General features: G+C 43.5%; 3 protein-coding genes across 4 annotated transcripts; 2 read left to right on the forward strand and 1 right to left on the reverse strand.

Annotated features, from left to right (window-relative positions):
* Positions 1 to 44: 44 nt before the first annotated feature.
* On the forward strand, positions 45 to 5,558 carry wdr20a (WD repeat domain 20a). The gene is made up of 4 exons (XM_057343401.1): positions 45 to 318; positions 1,397 to 1,579; positions 2,084 to 3,367; positions 5,443 to 5,558. Exons 1-4 carry the CDS (start codon positions 58 to 60, stop codon positions 5,494 to 5,496), a joined length of 1,782 nt encoding a protein of 593 aa, XP_057199384.1. The 5' UTR covers positions 45 to 57; the 3' UTR covers positions 5,497 to 5,558.
* A 1,807-nt stretch (positions 5,559 to 7,365) lies between these two features.
* Positions 7,366 to 10,317, reverse strand: LOC130559989 (MAPK/MAK/MRK overlapping kinase-like). The gene is made up of 12 exons (XM_057343407.1): positions 10,083 to 10,317; positions 9,624 to 9,738; positions 9,421 to 9,510; positions 9,267 to 9,337; positions 9,095 to 9,173; positions 8,967 to 9,015; positions 8,702 to 8,880; positions 8,512 to 8,613; positions 8,231 to 8,404; positions 8,018 to 8,138; positions 7,593 to 7,784; positions 7,366 to 7,481 (listed from the first exon to the last, which is right to left on the reverse strand). Exons 1-12 carry the CDS (start codon positions 10,111 to 10,113, stop codon positions 7,410 to 7,412), a joined length of 1,275 nt encoding a protein of 424 aa, XP_057199390.1. The 5' UTR covers positions 10,114 to 10,317; the 3' UTR covers positions 7,366 to 7,409.
* A 27-nt stretch (positions 10,318 to 10,344) lies between these two features.
* Positions 10,345 to 19,232, forward strand: LOC130559983 (ribosome quality control complex subunit NEMF-like). Of its 2 annotated transcripts, XR_008963644.1 has the most exons (33): positions 10,345 to 10,505; positions 10,639 to 10,707; positions 10,779 to 10,881; positions 10,975 to 11,100; positions 11,184 to 11,332; positions 11,429 to 11,496; positions 11,576 to 11,665; positions 11,743 to 11,816; positions 11,896 to 11,966; positions 12,051 to 12,126; positions 12,649 to 12,789; positions 12,857 to 13,065; positions 13,146 to 13,325; positions 13,580 to 13,643; positions 13,725 to 13,813; positions 13,898 to 14,001; positions 14,082 to 14,144; positions 14,483 to 14,595; positions 14,835 to 14,892; positions 14,970 to 15,028; positions 15,189 to 15,306; positions 15,482 to 15,680; positions 15,776 to 15,818; positions 15,897 to 15,946; positions 16,020 to 16,170; positions 16,253 to 16,330; positions 16,406 to 16,576; positions 16,965 to 16,997; positions 17,124 to 17,236; positions 17,320 to 17,363; positions 17,443 to 17,522; positions 17,606 to 18,674; positions 18,907 to 19,232. XR_008963644.1 is itself a non-coding variant. In XM_057343399.1 (32 exons), exons 1-32 carry the CDS (start codon positions 10,447 to 10,449, stop codon positions 17,693 to 17,695), a joined length of 3,135 nt encoding a protein of 1,044 aa, XP_057199382.1. In that variant the 5' UTR covers positions 10,345 to 10,446; the 3' UTR covers positions 17,696 to 18,754. The 2 variants fall into 2 exon arrangements, 1 of the variants encoding a protein (XP_057199382.1); XM_057343399.1 differs by lacking the exon at positions 18,907 to 19,232 and having other exon boundaries at positions 17,606 to 18,754.
* The last annotated feature ends 185 nt before the right edge of the window (positions 19,233 to 19,417 follow it).

The following is a 19,417-nucleotide window of genomic DNA, read 5'->3' on the forward strand; positions in this document are numbered from 1 at the left end:
GCGCATTCTACGCATGCGCGGCGCGTCAGATCCGGGCCTGCGGAAGGATGAACGTAAATGTCAAAGATGGCGGCGGAGGGAGGAGGAGGGAAGGAGATGAACGAGATCAAGAGTCAATTTAGCACGCGGGAAGGCGCGTATAAACTCCTCACGCACTCTGAGTACAGTCGACCGAACCGCGTGCCCTTTAACTCTCAGGGCTCGAACCCCGTACGAGTGTCGTTCGTCAACGTCAACGATCAGTCCGGTAACGGCGACAGAATCTGCTTTAATGTGGGCCGGGAGCTTTACTTTTACATCTATAAAGGCGTCAGGAAGGTGAGAACTGCGCTAGTCCTTATACCTTTCTAAAATAACATTGGTTCACGTTACGTTACATGTGAATACATGTGAATGACACACACGCACATACACATCAAAGTCACCTGTGTGTAACATGTTTCTATACGTTGTGTGGACTAAATGATTGGGTTAGGCTTATGTGATAGAACAATATACAGTTTGTACAGTATGAAAGTCATTATGTCTTAAACAACTGTGTGCGTGCGTGCGTGCGTGCGCGTGCGCTTGTACATCTATATTTGTGAGGACCGGTTTGAGTTGTAGACCAGCGGTGTGAGGACAAGGAGAGTAAAGTGAGGACATTTTGGCCGGTCCTCACTTCCAGAGACCTATGGAGCTAAAATTGTGCCTAAACTTAACAAACAAATCCAGCGTTTTGCAAACAAACGCAACCTTTTATGCAAAAGAAATAAACTCTGAAACAAACAGAAAGCGTTTTACAAATACATAATGCAATTCGAGAGAAAATGCAAAGGTGTACCATATAAATGTACTGTGTTTAAGTCTCACCTTTTTATGAGATTCTCTCAGCTTGATTTTCTCACAAATGTTAAACTCTGTTTGTTTCAGAGTTTATTTCTTTTGCATGAAAGGTTGCGTTTGTTTGCAAAACGCTGGATTTGTTTGTTAAGTTTAGGCACAATTTTCGCTCCATAGAGACCCCTTTAAAGGGCTGTTTGAGGGTGAAGACTTGGTTTTAGGGTTTAGGTTATAATTAGGTTTAGGGTCAGGGTTAGGGTCAGGCATGTAGTTCTGATGGTTAGGGTAACGGGCTAGAGATTGCATTGCGTTAATGTATGTCCTCATAAAGATAGCTGTGCAAACGCGTGTGTATCATAATGACCATCAGCAGGTTAGGCCCTCAGCAACACATGGAAACACACCTGCACCCATCCTAACGTGTGTATGTTTGTTTGTTTGACTGGCTGAAGTTGTACATGTTGCATGTGTGTTCAGTAGTTCATGTGCTTGAGTTGTCGTGTTGTTTGTGTGGTCATATGATGTTCATGAGTGTTTTATTGTCAGGTTTACATTTGGCTTTTATTGTTTACAGGCTGCTGACTTGAGCAAGCCGATAGACAAACGGATATACAAGGGAACACAGCCCACGTGTCATGATTTTAATCATCTCACGGCCACGGCGGAGAGCGTTTCCCTGCTCGTGGGCTTCTCCGCTGGGCAGGTCCAGCTCATCGACCCCATCAAGAAAGAGACCAGCAAACTCTTCAATGAAGAAGTTAGTGCTCACGATTAAATCTACCTTCACTGATGTTCACTAGATGACATGTAATGCACTCGCTGTTGGAAATGTTTATTTTATAAACCGGTTAGTTCCAGTCAGAATATAGTTGTACAGTGATTCTGATTCGTCAATAGCTGTGCTTTATTCACAATAAAACACAGCTGTGACGCACCCTTAGCAACGTAAACAAAACATTCTGTGGCTGTTTACAGTCGATTTACAGCCTATATTTTCCAGCAGAAGAAAGGCTTTAAGTGATTTTACTTCATGAAAGTTGCATGGATACATATTCTTTGGCTTTATTATTTGTGTTGTGTGGTGACTGTGTTATAAAAGCTATAAGGTACTCGAGGCTAGTGCTTTATTGTGAATAAATCACAGCTGTAGTGGTTGCAGGCAATCTGCTTTGCATCGCACAACAAAGCACAGCCTCCCGTACCTTATTGCTCACATAATCTTCACATCTAACTGTTTCTTTTTCTTCTACTCCACTCATAGAGACTAATAGACAAATCTCGAGTAACCTGTGTCAAGTGGGTGCCGGGCTCCGAGAGTCTTTTTCTCGTCGCTCATTCCAGCGGAAACATATACCTGTATAATGTGGAGCACACCTGCGGAACCACGGCTCCTCATTACCAGCTCCTCAAGCAGGGCGAGAACTACGCCGTCCACACGTGCAAGAGCAAGTCCACGCGTAACCCTCTCCTCAAGTGGACGGTAGGGGAGGGGGCCTTGAACGAGTTTGCCTTTTCACCCGACGGGAAGTTCCTGGCTTGCGTGAGCCAGGACGGATTCCTGCGGGTCTTCAACTTTGATGCGGTGGAATTGCACGGGACCATGAAGAGCTACTTCGGGGGACTCCTCTGCGTGTGTTGGAGCCCGGACGGCAAGTACATTGTAGCGGGCGGCGAGGACGATCTGGTGACCGTCTGGTCATTTACGGAGTGTCGGGTGATCGCACGTGGACACGGACACAAGTCTTGGGTGAGCGTGGTGGCGTTCGACCACTACACCACTAGTGTGGAGGAGAGCGACCCCATGGAGTTCAGCGGCAGTGACGAGGACTTTCAGGATCAAATCCACTTCGGTCGCGACCGGGCCAACAGCACGCAGTCACGGCTCTCCAAGCGCAATTCCACGGACAGCCGGCCGGCGAGCGTGACATACCGCTTCGGCTCTGTGGGGCAGGACACTCAGCTTTGCCTGTGGGACCTCACAGAGGATATTCTGTTTCCTCACCTGCCCCTGTCCCGAACCAGAACGCACACCAACGTCATGAACACCGGTGGCGGCACCGGAGCTGCCGTCGTCATCGCCGCCACCACGGCCACTAACTCCGGTGGCAACGCGGCGGGTGATTCCCTCCCCGCGCCGCTGCCGCGCTCCAACAGCCTACCGCACTCGGCGGCCGGTGCCAGCAACAGCAAGAGCGGCGTGACGGATAATCCCGTCGCCACGGGCGTCAGCAAGTTCGCCACACTCTCGCTGCACGACCGCAAAGACCGGCACACGGACAAAGATCACAAGCGGAACCACAGCATGGGTCACATCAGCAGCAAGAGCAGCGATAAACTCAACCTTCTCACCAAAACCAAAACCGACCCGGCCAAAACGCTGGGCACGCAGCTCTGCCCGCGTATGACAGACGTGCCCTTGCTCGAACCTCTCATCTGTAAAAAGATTGCACACGAGAGACTGACCGTTCTGATCTTTCTAGAAGACTGTATTGTCACCGCTTGTCAGGAGGGATTTATTTGCACGTGGGCGAGACCTGGCAAAGTGGTAAGTGCTGCTCTTCTGTCTGATGCGTTTGTCTGAAATCTCAACCAAAAGTCTAATTTATTGTTTGGGTTCAATGAAGAAAGCCAAGATATTACATGTCATAAATCCACCAAATTACAGGAGGTGAAAGATGTCGGCAGCATTGTATTATGTTGACACAGAGATTTGTTGGATCTGTGAGTAGAATTTGTTGACAATCTTGTTGCATTATGTGCCAATTGTGACGCTTCACAAATGAGAAAAAGCACTTTTGGTTCCCCTAAAGTTTGCAAGCCTGTACATTTTAAACGCATCTTAATATTCTTTTACAATCTGGTTTCTAATAAATCTGTTTGTATGGTACAATCCCATAGATATGAGGATCTCAGTGTGCTAATTCTACAACTGTACCCATTTACAATGGTCAAAAACCTAATCTAATGGGGGTCACTTTGCATAAAGCTCAGTGTTTCCCCTACCATTACCTTAGGGGGGCATCCCCCCGACAGGCGTTTTCATTGGCCCGCCGTGGAAGCCTATCCCTGATTGGTTGACTACTTTTGACAGCCTATAATGCCTGGAACACACAGGAGGACCTCTCGAGAGCAAGAGTACCAAAGGATTCGTGGACGCACGGAACGCATTTTGAGTGCGCACACGCTCACTGAGCGAGAGGAGAGACAATTCATAAGAGAGCAGCGTATAGTTGAAAGCGCGCGTCCAGTTTTGTGCATGAGCAAAGGAAATCGGCGTGCGAGCGGAGAGATTCGCGCGCTCGTATTACAAGAATGCGCTCTCGCCTTGTAATAATGCGCTCGCGACATTTGTCATTATAATAACGCCATACACTTTCACCAGCGGACAGAGAGCGCGTGTGGGGAAATATGTCGCGTCAACCACCTGAAAAGCAGATAAAAAATTGCGTTTTTAAACGCTCCCAGGGTGGTGAAAATGCGCATGCCCTGCCCCTGAGCAACAGTCCAGTTACCACCGGATGACAGGTTTTCACCCAGATTAACCTTCCTTCTATCAGGACCGCAAGACATAATGAACCATTAAAAACATCAGACTATTTCTGTGGTTTAAATTGAGCAGCGTGTCTACATAACTGAGATGCACACATCACACGCACTCAGGGACATTTATGTTGATTATATTTTGCCGCTATATCCTCTAATATCTTTATTTAGCGCCAAACGCGCTTCATTTGAACCCTTTCCGCTCCGCGAGCGCTGCTTCTCCTGCCAAAGACGCGTCGCATGTAAAGACCTGCAGACACCAAGAGCGGGTCAATAAATGGACACTTTTACTGTAACGCTAAAGTAAAGAAAAATGCAGCAGTAATAAAGTATTTTTAGCTGTCAGTCAGTTTACTGTTTGCTATATAGGTTAGTGACAGATTATAAAACATAACGTGATCTACATACACCATTTATGATATTAATAGCATTATTAGCATATTAAAATAGACAACTGGGACTTCGCTTCAACACATTCTCTCAGTTACCAGACCTTCTGTGTTTCATACAGACTGTGGCTATATAGAATATAAAGCAAATGGCCTGTTAAACATTAGATTGATTGATTTAACAGTATTTATTTAAAAAAGTATTGACCGGACCTCCGCCGCAAAAAATATAGAGACCGCAGCGCCCCCCCAAAGCCGTAAACCTTGGGGAAACACTGCAGCTGATGCTTTCTAATATCATTTAAAGAAGAACGTCTCGATAACAAATTCTGTTGAAACTTGAAATTAATCTTTATTCATTTACACAACAATATTGGATCATCTTGATATTTGGATACAACAACTTTTTTGTTGTAATAACACTGCTATTAAATGTGTGTAAAACTAAAAGAATCACAAAGCAGTCTTTCTTCAGCTCCTCTAATTTGGATTCATTTGAAAGGATCAGTGTTAGTGTTGTTTGTAACGTCACTGTGGTGAGTAAATAAGAGAGTTTTCCTTTTTTGAGTGATCTATTATTCCATTAATGATTATACGTCATGGGATTCATCTTTTCGGCCTTCTTAAATTCTTAATTGTTGTATGTGTAATGTTTGAACTGCTCAACCCACAAATTGTCTTTTTTCAGGGTTTATTGACATCGCAGAATCAAGCGAACTCGCCCAGCGGAACTGTCGTATAGCTGCTAAGAGTCACATCACGCCACTCTTTTCTCTCGGTTCATTCTGCCGGCCCGTGAACGTTTGTGCATCGGTGGAATGGCCGTACCGTGTGGTCTGATTTTATTTTCACTCTCAAACGCAGCTCACATGATGTTTCTGTATTGAAGCTTGACTTCATCAAGACAAGAATGGAAAAACCAGAGGCAACGAATCCAAGAATCGCTTCCATCCCAATTCCTTGTTAATCAGGTTTCATACGGAATAGATTCAAACCCCATCGTTGAAAACTTTGCACTGATTTTATTTTGGTTGTTTGTTTTGTAACTACTATAAAAAAGAAGTACATGTTTGGGAAAGCCTTGACGATGCTCTTGGCTTTAATATCCTCTGTCTTGAAATTGAAATCTGGAAAGCTGGATGCTGCAATCACAGTTTTTTCAAGTTTGCACTTAATAGTTTATTATTAGAAGACAATGGCTTTACCTATGTGTGCGAGGACTCGCAGACCGGTATATTGTGGAGAATTATGATTCAAACTTTGTATCTATTGAGCATTTATTTTAATATTGTTTCAGATAAAATCTGCTTTGTACTATATGTATAATATTGTAAATCTGTGATGAATGGGGCAAAATGCAAATGACCATTAGTGAAAGTTTTGTCATCATTTCAGAAAATAGTGCTATTTCTAAAGCGGAGATACATATATTAAAACAATCTTAAATATGCAGTTTCCCCCTTTCTTTTTGTCTCCTGTATAAAATTAATCCAAATGTATTTTCATATAGCAGCTTTAAGTATGAAAAAGATGAAACGTTCAGATTCTGCTAACAAAATGTGTGAAGCTCAGGAAGTTTAGCAAATGAAGAAAAATCTTACGAAAGAGATTCCAGAGTTCATGTTTTGTTTACAACAGCAAAGTCATTCTATGAGATAAAGCTACTAGAACGTACGCCACTTGATTTAAAGTAGAAATCTATTAAAGGTTATAACGTTACCATTTTACGTGACTAGCAATCATTGTTCATGAAATATACACTAACTGGGAAAGGTGATGTGGACGTAGTCATATTTTTGTGATGAACATTTTACATTTCACATTTTGTTCTTCATTAAAAAAACCTCCATGGGTGTTTGATGTTGTGTTTTGTCTTCTGATTTGTTGTCATTGTAGTGTGACACTGGTGTTGCTTGTGCCGCCTTCATATGATTTGAACATGAAACCTTTCTGAAAATCTTTTTCGTATTTGATGATGGACTGTGCGTCTGTTTTATTCGGAGCTGTACAGTTTCTTTTGACAAACAGAATATTTGTATTGCACCAATCATTCAGGTCTGTTAGTATTTTCAAAAGCTCTGCGCATCAGTATACTGCCGTAGCTTCTGTTTCACAGGATTTTACTGCTACAATGCTAAATCATGGCAGTTTACAACAAATGTAAGGTAAACCCCACTTTAAGTCTATTATCTGTGTGATTTGACAGTGGATACCCAACAGCGCCGATGAGGAAAGAATTCATTGTCTAATAACATCTAAGAACCCACAGAATCTCTTGAACTATGAAATGTGTAATGACAGCACGCGTTGGGCCGCAGATACACTCGGCACCTGCCATCATTTACAGAGATTCGGTCATTTCCAGTGAAAGTGAAGTTGAATGCAGAATGAATGTCTGTAGCTTTACATCCATTTACTGAGAATACGAAATCTGAGATGAGGTAATGGACAGACATCAGAAATCAACTTCCGCATGTGTGATTCTTTGCAAAGATCTGCCAGGAACCCCATGCAACTCTTGGCTTGTGTCAGTTTGAGAACAATATGTGTCTGTGTACGTTAGCACGTGAAATGACGTTCGTGAACAGACGTAACCCTCTAGAAGTGATGTGTGCGTGCTGTAGAAGGCAAAAGGCTGTTTCTTGCAATCAGAGTCTAGTAGCCGTCTGGATTGCGTTCTAGCGGTGGCATGTAGTAGCTCTTGATACGCTGTGTCTCTTCCTTGGGCTTTTCAGATCAGGACAGAGAAAAGAAGAAACACTGCTGTCATTCATTCAGTATTCATTACACATCTGCACACATTATTGTGAAGCTGCTCTAGATTTCTCATTCGATTACTTTGGTCAGACGCGAGTGGCACTTTTTGGCGATGGCGGGCAGAGAGCCGCGGTGTGAAATGGTCAGAGCGGGGAAGGTGGACACCGGATAGGGGATTTTTGCAGTCGGCACCACAACGTTGAGTTTCGGGAGCTCCAACGGAAAGTAGGAGGCGTTTCGTCTATTTAAAGGGTCGCCGGGCTGCCTGAAGTGCTGCAGAGAAAAAGTCAATGGGTAAAGTTTTGTTTAAAGGGTTAGTTCACCCAAAAATGAAAATTCTGTCATCATTTACTCACCCTCAAGTTGTTGGAACAATGAAATGAATACAGATTTGGAACAACTTGAGGGTGAGCAAATGGTGACAGAATTTTCCTATTTAGGTGGAGTTTCCCTTTAAAGCGAAAAACACATTTATGTTTGTTTGCTAGGGTAAGGGTAAGCGATACCTGTCTTCTGCCCTGCCGTGCCATTCGCCACAGCTGATCGACAGATGCCGGCGTCCCGCTGGACTCTCCCTCCGCGGCTCCGATGACCTTCCGCAGCCGTGCTGCTTTTCTCTCTGTCGCTCTACAAGAGTCATGAGAAACACAGAGCTCAAGCTGCGATGCTTCAACTGATGACTCAAGTGGTGTTTGTTTCGTCTGTTATCTGCAGCTTACCGCAGTTCTCTGAAGCAGGGGTGCTGCAGTGCTGTGCGGGCGCTGATGCGTTCCTCCGGGTCATAGGTCAACATCAGGTGCAGCACAGACTGACTGGCTGGAGAACAGTGAGGAATGAGCTGAGCGATTCCACAGCCTTTGCGAGGTGGAAAATCGAAGCGCATCGCACGCGACCTTTAAAAGACCCAACAAAAAAGAGCCTTAGAGTTCAAGGCCCTCATCAGATCTTGACCTCAGGGTCATTGGGGTCATTGCTGCATGTGTGAGAGGGTTCTTCTCACTGTTTGAACTTCTTCAGTAGTGTGCTGTCTGGTGTGCCCAGAACATCGTGGATTTTGTTCACCTGATCCAGCTCATTATGTCCAGGGAACAGAGGACTCAAGCTGTAAGACATTGAAATGATGGATCAGTGTACACACACACACACACACACACACACACGCACACAACACGTTTAATGTCCTCACGTGCCTGAGGATTTCAAAGAAGACGCATCCGGCACTCCACATGTCCATCTTCTCAGAGTAATGTCCATCTGTCAACAAACATTCAGGTGCTCTGTACCAGCGGGTGGAGATGTATTCTGTGTGAGGAGGTTTGGAGTAGATGCTTCTGCACGAGCCAAAGTCTGCCAGCTTCAGCACATCATTCTAGAAACAGATATTCCAAATGACAATCCTTTTTTTTCTCATCGCGAGTTCATTCGTGCGTGACTTTTATTGAAGGTTTTACTTGCTTTGATCAAGATGTTCTCTGGCTTCACATCTCTGTGAAATATTCCATGGCTGAAAAACAGATGCTCAGAAATGAACGCATGCGTGGTGGTCACGTCACACGTGTGTATTGAGTTTTGGCTAGACTCACCTGTGCATGTGATCCAGAGATCCGCACAACTGATACATGTAATGTTTGACTTTCCTCTCGGCCAAAGGGTACTGCCGCCCTGCAGGTGAACATGTGAGAATCATTTAGGTGTCTTTACATTCAACCTTATGTTATGCTATGTATGACTGTTAGGGTGAAATAAACACAATACCTTTAATAAATTCATACATGTTCATTTCCATGAGCTCACATATCAATGACAGAGTTCCAGAGTCTTGATCGCTGTAAAACACGCGACTGTGATCATCTGTCAAATCTTCATTCGATCAACAATACAGTCGTCACGTTTGTACAGAGTTACTCACTAAACGAGTTCATGGAGCTGAAGGATGTTGAGATGTGGACCGAGTCTCTTCATGGCTTGAACTTCTCTCAGACTGTGAGCCTGATCCACACTGACAACAATTCATAACATTTAATATCATGTCATTATTATTGTTTACTGTAATTGCCATTGAAGACGTGTGCAGATACACAAGGTCATGTCCAGTGTCTGATGACGTCACACCTGTCTATGGGCTGTTTCATGGTTTTACAGGCGTAATATTTCCCGTCCTTCAGACTCTGAACCTTCATGACCTCAGAGAAAGTTCCCTCTCCGATCTTTCTGATGACTCTATAATCTACAGCAAACCAACGACAAAGAAACAATAAACAGCAACAACAACGACAATAAAATAAGAAAATGAACGTGACTCACGGTTCATTCCTCAAACAATCACGTCACATGACAGAAATATAGATTTAATTCTACAATCAATAACGTTAAACTGCGTGTTTGAACAGAAAGATACATTAAATAAATGACATTGATCGGCGAACTCCAGCACGAATCATGCGGCCAGTGGTCACCATGGCAACGGCGCGCGGCTGAACTCTGACCTGCCTCCAGAGGCGACATCCACCTGACCCCTCACATCCTTCAAAATTTATATGAATAATAGTGATATTAAAAGATGAATGTCACCTCTGCTCGTCAGGTGATCCGTGCGCTCCATCGCGCGCTGCGGTCGATCATCTGATCATGTGTTTTTAATCTGATCGAGCTTCACCAGGTCATCTTGACAAATTTCCCGCTGTAGCATCACTGCGTCGCGTTTAGAAATGTGACAGATTATTATTATTCGTTTATTACAGACTGTGTCTCGTCAAGATTTGTTTTTTTCTTTTCTTTTTTTTCTTCTTCGGTAAAAACACAAACGGGCTTCCGTACGCCAACGGACGCGCATGCGCAAAGTGAGCACGCACAGACGGTCGTGTGTCAGATGCAGAGCTCAATAGAAATTGATTACAATAGTTAATAATAATAATAATAATAATAATAATCAACTATGAAGAGCAGATTCAACACGGTGGACATCCGAGCCGTGATCGCAGAGATCAATGTCAGGTAAAAGTTTTGTTATGATCGCTAACGACCTTTGACCTGATGATTTTGTTGTCATCTGTATTAATACAATAACTTATACCGTCACATCTGCTAGTTTTTGTGAATGAGCTTATGATGATTGTGTTGTGTACAGTTGTGTCGGGATGAGAGTCAACAACATCTATGACATCGATAATAAAACATACCTGATCAAACTGCAGAAGTGAGTGACGCACGCACGCACGCACGCACACACAAACAAACCTGTGTGTGATGATTTTATGTGTGTTTCAGGCCGGGCACTAAAGCTGTGTTGTTGATCGAGTCTGGCATTCGCCTTCACAGCACTGAGTTTGACTGGCCTAAGAATGTCATGCCATCTGGATTTGCCATGAAAGTAAAACTTCACTAAACATCAACACAATTTGACATAAACGCTTGATGTTTAGATTTTTTTGATGTTCGAGGCTTGATGTGATTTTTTTCTTAGTGTCGGAAGCATCTGAAGTCCAGGCGGCTGGTGCACATCAAACAGCTCGGTGTGGACAGGATCGTGGACATTCAGTTTGGATCAGACGAGGCTGCGTATCATCTGATCCTGGAGCTGTATGATCGAGTAAGAGCTTTACAACATTAACAGCTCTACATCTTTTGAGGATACGTCTTGAACGGAAAAGCCAATCCGTTTTTTGTTCTCAGGGGAACATTGTTCTGACAGACCACGAGTTCACCATCTTAAATCTCCTTCGGTTCCGCACGGCAGAGGCTGAAGATGTGAAGATCGCAGTGAGGGAGAGATATCCAGTAGAGAAGGCCAGACCGCCGGAGCCGCTCATCAGTCTGGAGAGGTACACACATCACGTGCGTGTGTGTGTGTGTGTGTGTGTGTGTGTGTGTTTTATTACCCTCTGTATGAATGTTTAAGGTGGTTTTTCTCGTCCCAGACTCGCTGAGATCTTATCTAAATCTCAGTCTGGAGAACAAGTGAAAAGAATTCTGAATCCTCACTTGCGTAAGTTCTCCTCTATATTATTTGTTGTTGATATCTGTTATAGTCTTTCATCATATGAAGATGTTGTGTGTTTGTGTAGCGTACGGCGGGACGCTCATTGAACACAGTCTCATGGCTGTTGGGCTGCCGGGCCTCATGAAAGTCGACGGCCAGTTTGATGTCACTCGGGGTAAAAATCATCTGGAGTTTTAACAGTGTGTCATTATTCAAAAAAAGAATTCAAAGACACGATGTTGTCAATTACAGAAAGCCCCCAAATCCTGGAAGCTTTGCAGATGGCTGAAGATTTTATGGAAAAAACGGCAAACTTCAGTGGAAAGGTGAGGGTGTGCGTAAGGAACGATGAAGAACATGTCGTCCTGTCTCAAACCTCATTGTTTTTATTTGTCTACTTTGAAGGGTTACATCGTACAGAAAAGTGAGAAGAAGCGAAGTTTGTGTCCAGAAAAACCAGAGGAGGAGTTCCTCACGTATGACCATGTCTTTGTGTTTCTCATCGAAAGGGATTCATGGTCCTCTTCCATAATACACCTCGGCTTTCTTTTCTTTAACAGATATGAAGAATTTCATCCATTTCTCTTTTGTCAGCATGAGAAAAGTCCCTACGTTGAGTTGGACTCTTTTAACAAGGTTTGTCCTGCTTCAGTTCTTCTGTACGGGTGATCCAGGTTAAGGCCGGTCTTGATTGAGGGGGCAGTCGTGGCCTAATGGTTAGAGAGTCGGACTCGTGACCAAGAAGGTTGCCGGTTCGATTCCCAGGGCCGGCAGGTAACAACTGAGGCGCCCTTGAGCAAGGCACCTTACCCCTACTTGGGCGCTGCAGTGATAGCTGCCCACTGCTCCGGGTGTACGTGTGTTCACCACTTGCTGTGCGTGTGTTCACTACTCTGGATGGGTTAAATGCAGAGGTCACATTTCGGATATGGGTCACCACCATATCACCATATCTGACTAATAGGTCACTTTCACTTCACTTATCAAAAACAACTTATCTTGAAATATATCACTGCCATTGTTTTGTCTCAAGATGCACACAGTAATGTTTTTATAAAGTATGTTTGAAAAAGGACTTAAATATCCTAATTTAACGAAGGCCTAGTCCTGATTTAAACTAATCCCTGTCCGGGGAAATAAATCTGTGTTTGTTTACAGGCGGTGGATGAGTTCTTCTCTAAGATGGAGGGTCAGAAGCTGGACATGAAAGCTCTTCAGCAGGAGAAACAAGCACTGAAGAAGCTGGAGAACGTCCGCCGAGATCACGAGCAACGTCTGGAAGCTCTTCATCAGGCTCAGGTCAGTCAGATCTTCCCACTTCAGCACTCATCTTCTTCTTTTAGTCTTCATATCTGTTGTGTTGTAGGAGGTGGAGCGGTTGAAGGGCGAGCTGGTGGAGATGAATCTTCAGACGGTGGATCGAGCTCTACAGGTGGTACGCAGCGCTCTGGCCAATCAGGTGGACTGGGCAGAAATCGCTCTGATTGTTAAAGAAGCTCAGGTGGCCGGTGACCCTGTGGCCTGTGCCATTAAACAACTCAAACTCCACAGCAATCACATCACCATGCTGCTCAAGTATGACGACCCCTTTCAGACCCACGGAAGCATGCCGTGCAGATTCCAGGACTTCAAACCCATGTTGGTTTCACTTCCAGGAATCCGTATGCCGGTTCTGACGGAGAGGCAGACGATTTGGACGCGCCATCACCTGCGACGGGATCTGAGCCGCTGAAGGGAAAAAAGAATAAAAACAAAGAGAAAGGGAAGGTGGAGAAAAGCAAAGCGGCTCTAGTGGATGTCGATCTGAATCTGTCCGCTTATGCCAATGCAAAGAAGTGAGTCTGTTTTTCACACACACGTCACGTGTAGGCCGATTCCAAGCCATCTCTTGGCTGTTGCTGCTTCTGGGTTCAAAGAAATCCTACGTCCCATCCATAACGCATGTTTACTTCCCTCATCTTAAATAGAAAACTCCTGTATAGACTGATATTTTTCTGATGTCTAGAGGGGTTTAAAAAAACATGAACACGTGGTTGAATATAATGCTAGTGAATAGATGCCCTGTAATGACATATGAACGTCTCGCCAGATATTACGACAGCAAGAGAAGCGCGGCCAAGAAAGAGCAGAAGACTGTTGAGGCGGCTCACAAGGTGACGTGACTTCAGGTTTTAGGCTTAGAACGGCAGTGTTTTCTGTTTGACTGAACCTTGTATGTTTGTCTCGACACAAAGGCCTTCAAATCAGCTGAGAAGAAGACCAAGCAAACTCTTAAAGAAGTGCAGACCGTCACCAGCATTCAGAAAGCCAGAAAGGTTTATTGGTAATTGGGAAGTTTATGTCCGTCCTCTCAACGTCATACACGCAAACGCTCGTTCTTCTTCTGATTCCACACATTTGTTGGCAGGTTTGAGAAGTTTTTGTGGTTCATCAGCACCGAGAATTTTCTGATCATCGCTGGACGAGACCAGCAGCAGAATGAGCTGATAGTCAAACGTTATCTGAGATCAGGTGTGACAGAAGCTTCATCTGCTCTGATGATACTGAAGCCGTGCGTGCTTCTCTTAACTGTGTGCTCACTGTTTCCTCAGGGGACGTTTACGTTCACGCGGATCTGCATGGAGCCACGAGCTGTGTGATCAAGAACCCGTCTGGTGCTGAACATTTCCCACCATACACCTGTCACGAGTTCACCTTACACAGCACCAAACACACTGAAACGTCCCTAAGTATTTAGCAGACGCTCAGAAAAGCGTAAAGGCAATCATATGAGGAGTGCTAGACAGAGTTTCATCTTTGCTAGAGACCAAACAGAAAATATTTCAAAAGCTTAATAAAGTCAGCATGTTCCCTCTGAGCATGTTGTGAGAGATACGGTGAAGTGATGTTTGTGCTCTGTAGTGGCTGAAGATACGGTACGAGTTGGGGCTTCTGGATGACGGTGCGTGTGCGTGCGTGTCATTTTGCTCACGTACGTGTTTTGATTTCTCAGGTGAGCCGGTTCCTCCTCGGACGTTAACTGAGGCGGGTACAATGGCTGTTTGCTACAGCGCAGCCTGGGACGCTAAAGTCATCACCAGCGCGTGGTGGGTCCATCACCATCAGGTGAGCTTGTAGAAATAAAAATACCCATAGTCACTTCATTAGCTGTCCATTCACTCGGATCAGACGGCCGTGTGTCACTCAGTCTGTTCTTCTCTCATTTGATTTACAGTAGATCAGATACAGTAGAACTAACACGAGCATCACTTTTCTGAACTTCAGACATTACTGCAGACAAGGCTCCATCATGGTCTGATGTCCAGTGAGATCTGACGCTCGTCTTTGTGTCGTCTTCTCTACAGGTGTCTAAGACAGCGCCGACGGGAGAATATCTGACCACTGGCAGCTTCATGATCAGAGGTGTGTTTATCCTTCACGACATCTTCTACAACACACAGTTTCATGGATTATAGAAGTATATCTTCTACATTTCTCAGGGAAGAAGAACTTTCTGCCCCCATCATATATGATCATGGGTTTCGGCTTTCTGTTCAAGGTAAACACATTGTTGACATCACAGATTAGCCCAAGTTATAGTTTTGCGTGGAATGTACACAACAGGTTAGGCATAGCCTACACGTTAGACGTGTACATGACGAGGCCGTACCCTGACAGGAACCCTTAGATCACGTTCACATCTCTTGATCTGAATTTAGGTGGACGATGAGAGCGTTATTAGACATCTTGGAGAGAGGAAGACGAGAGCTCTGGAGGAGGACGAGCCCGACGTGACGTCCACTGCAGATCTGCTGGAGGAGGGAGATGAACTATCAAGTGTGAACACAAACTCTATAAACATTCATACGTCTAACATCGTGTCTACAGACAATAGAACCCATTATCATTTCAAATGTTATCCACACTAGTTATCCAAAATCCCATTTGAACAAGCCGTGTGTCGCGCCGCGTCCGGTGTAGACACGGTGTAAACATGTTGGTTATGCGTCAGGTGACGAGTGCTGTGAGGAGGAAGAGGAGGAGTCCGTCGGCAGGACGGCGACAGAGGATGAAGATCATAAGAGAGACGACAGTAAAACAGCAGATGAAGAAACTCGCAGCGGAACGGAGGACGGAACCTATGAGGATCAGAGCGAGGAGATTCAGTTTCCTGACACCAACATCTCACTGTCACACCTGCAGTCCAATAGGTGATTCAGAAAGAGATTGTGTTAACTGTGGGTTATGTGCCCGGGTCAGAGGTCGTGTTTTGCTGATTTCAGTCTGTACATCTCTCTCACTGCAGGAATCTTCAAAGTGCTGCTTTCAAGCAGGATGTTCCACATCAGGTTTGTTACACCCAATAAAAAGCTTTCATTCAGCTTTGATTTATGACAGACGACTAAATGTGTGATGTTTTCTTACAGGAGGACACAGAAACACGCTGCAAAAAACACTTGACGGCCAAACAGAGGAGGTGAGACGCTACAAACCTTGAGGAAAGACTTAAAAAGGTTCAACTCTAACTGAACGTCTATCACTAACATTAGAGATATGAAGAAGAAGCAGAAACAAGAGAGCACAGAGGATTTGGAAGAAACCAACGTAAAACAGCAGGAAAGTGAACCTGCGGCTGCCGGCACACAGACGTGTAAGAGCGGAGCAGCAGCAGCGGTTCAGCCGCTAAAGAGAGGCCAAAAGGTCAGAAAACACCCCTCCTGTGTGTTACGCTTCAGTGTAACCTGTGAATGAAGTAACGCGTGTCATGACTCTTGTTTCTCAGAACAAACTGAAGAAGATGAAAGACAAATATAAAGACCAAGACGAAGAGGATCGAGAGATGATGATGAAGTTATTGGGGGTCAGTACTGTTCTTCTTTGACTGTGTAGGTTGATCAGATCAGACGAACCATTTATTCACACCTGATGAAAACAGTCTGCAGGAACCGCCAAAGAGGAGAAAGCCAAGAAGAACAAGAAAGGGAAAGTGAGGGAAGAGCCGCAGAGAAAATGTCCTCCGGAAGCTTCAGTGAAACCGAAAGTTGAAATTATTACGAGAAGTGAAGCAGCAGAAGATCCGGCTGAAGTCCACGATGACAAAATCTTGGTGACGTTAAAACACTAACACTGACTGGACACACTGGTGGGTAGTGAGTAGAGTCACTGCTCACGGCCGCTGTCACACACACGTGCTAGTAGATAGTCATACTAAGATTCCAATCCCTTTGAAATGATCTAATGTTTCTGCTCAAAGGGTTTAGTTGAAATGAAACGGCAGATATGCAGCATTAACACAGATCACATCTGATGATCGACAAGCATCTACATGCGTTTTCTAATAGATGAATTTTGTATTTTATCACTCTGTGTTCTGTTGTAACTCTTGTGTGGTAATAATCTCTGGCAGACAATCAAGTTCTACAGGAGCTGTTTGGAGACGTCTGATGTATGTTGATCTATTGCTAAAACTGTCTCTTTCTGTTGATCTGTCGCAGGAGACGGATGATGTGGAGAATCCGGCAGCTGAGGTGAATGACGACATTCCCACGATGACACACATCTGCTGTTGTATCAGTGTTCATTTACACAATCAGTACGAGAAGAGTTTGTGTTTGTGTTGATATAAATCCAGTATCCTGTGATTTAATGACCAGGATCAGGATGGAGAGAATATTCTGGACTGGCTGACCGGCCTCCCGCACCCAGAGGATGTGTTGATGTTCGCAGTGCCTGTCTGTGCTCCCTACATGGCTCTTTCCAATTACAAGTATGTTTTCAAGGTCTTTTTACAGTTTGTTTGGGATCAGATGAGCACAAACACACGTTCATGTCTTTTTGTTTTAATTCCAGGTACAAAGTGAAATTAACCCCGGGAAGTCAGAAAAAAGGGAAAGGTAAGCATTGTTTATGTGTCTATCTTCAGTGTGAGAGAGTTATGCTTGTGTAATGAGAGATGTGATGTGTATACCGCAGCCGCCCGCACCGCCGTGTCCAGCTTCATGAAAAGCAAAGACACCAGCACACGAGAGAAAGATTTGTTTCGGAGCGTGAAGGTATTTTAAGCCTCTTTTTTAATGTCTGTCTGATGAAATTTCTGGTGTTAGTCTGTGGTGTTAACTGTACCGTTGTTTCACAGGACACAGATCTGTCCAGAAATATTCCTGGAAAAGTGAAAGTTTCAGCTCCTAACCTTCAGGCCGCAAAGAAAGGGACATCCCATAAATGATTTTACTTGACTTGTGAAAGACTGAATATTTACAATAAACATTATGTTTTATAACAGAACATAAGATGCTTCATGTTTCTATTGAACAAGAATACTTTCATCACATTATGTGATTCACAAACCTTCTATTAAAGGGGTCATATGGCGTGAACACGTGTTTTTCTGTGTCTTTGGTGTGTTATAAGTCACTCATGCATGTATTAGATGTGTAAAATTGCAGAAATGAAAGTGTGGGAACAAAAGAGTCATTCTATGTAAAAGCGAATGCTCACCCAGACCTGCCTGAAACACCTCGTGTAGCCACACCCCCACAAATCCGTCAGTTGGTGGTCTGATTTCACTAAGACCGCCCAAATGTAGACGCAAGTAAGGTGGGCGTACCTGTCAGTACAATTGAAGAGGAACCTGATGTACATAGACAACTTGATTAATATAATCTAGAAATTGTTGAAATAGCTAAACCCCTTGACATTGTAAAACTGCACATGTATTTATACCAAAAATAAATCCAGGTCTGTTTTTTGTGATTAATCATTGCTGTAAAGAACTGTTGTTTTTGTAAATCTTGTAGTAGTTTTATTAGAGCTATGATTCCTCTTAAGTGGACGTTTGCGCTTTTAATGCTTCTGCCATTACGGAGTTGCATCAAATCTCTGCCCCTTTATTGTGCACACCACTGTCTAAAACCTAAAAAGTGACATTTTTATAAGAAAAAATCACTGCTTTCTATTACTTGTAAAGGCTAATTATAAAAAGATGTAATATGAGGGAATGATGCGGTATGAAATGTACTGTAATTGAACACTGAATTAATTCATTTCGGTTTAAACAAATTTGATGCATTTATGAACTGTAATTTGTGAATATAAAGTGTTTACAAAAAGTGTAAACTTGCTCTCTTTATCTTCATCCCCAGCACTGCACTTTTGCTGTCGCTAAACGCACAAGTCTTGAAGTATGAGCTGATCAATTGAATCAGGTATGTTAGATCAGAGAGATATGGAAAATATGTGAAAAAGTGATGGGGGTTTTCCAGGAACAGGATTGGGAAACACTGATCTAATTCACTGCCTAAACAAGTTATGCCGCAATATAATTAATCAGAATATTGTACTTGATATTTGAAATGTTGCATTGTTTTTTTCTTGTACAGCTGCTTTGATGCAATGTAAATGGATTGTTAGTTTTATTCATTCTTAACTCCGTTCCAGCATCTCAGGCTATATTCATGGCGAGGACCAGTCAATGAGGGTAAATTAATCTCCAATCCATACACAAGTCTGTTTTGTGCACAAGTCGATCCATCAATGCAAATTGTAAAAAGCGCTATAAAAATGACTCTAGTTTACTTGACACATAGACTTTTTCTGTCCATTATTGCAAATTCTCTTTTGACTTGTTGATAACACACCTAAAGTATCTTTAGCTCATATTTTGTAAGACTTGCAGTAATACCATGAGAGTTGTACTTTACATCATAACAAGGTATATAACATCTATACTGTATATGTGTGCACATATAAATGTATATAATACGTATGTGTATATTTTACATTTTCAGATTCACATCACATTTTAATGTCAATCTATTGTTTATTTAACATGTTCTTAGTGTGTTTTACTTGTACAGCTGCTTTGATACAATTCAAATGGTTAAAAGAATAAAGTTAACTTAATCTTCAGAATAAGACATTAGCACTCAAGAGTTTTTGCTGTGTTCAT

The sequence above is a fragment of the Triplophysa rosa genome, linkage group LG10, assembly GCF_024868665.1.
Source record: "Triplophysa rosa linkage group LG10, Trosa_1v2, whole genome shotgun sequence".
Lineage (NCBI taxonomy): Eukaryota > Metazoa > Chordata > Actinopteri > Cypriniformes > Nemacheilidae > Triplophysa > Triplophysa rosa.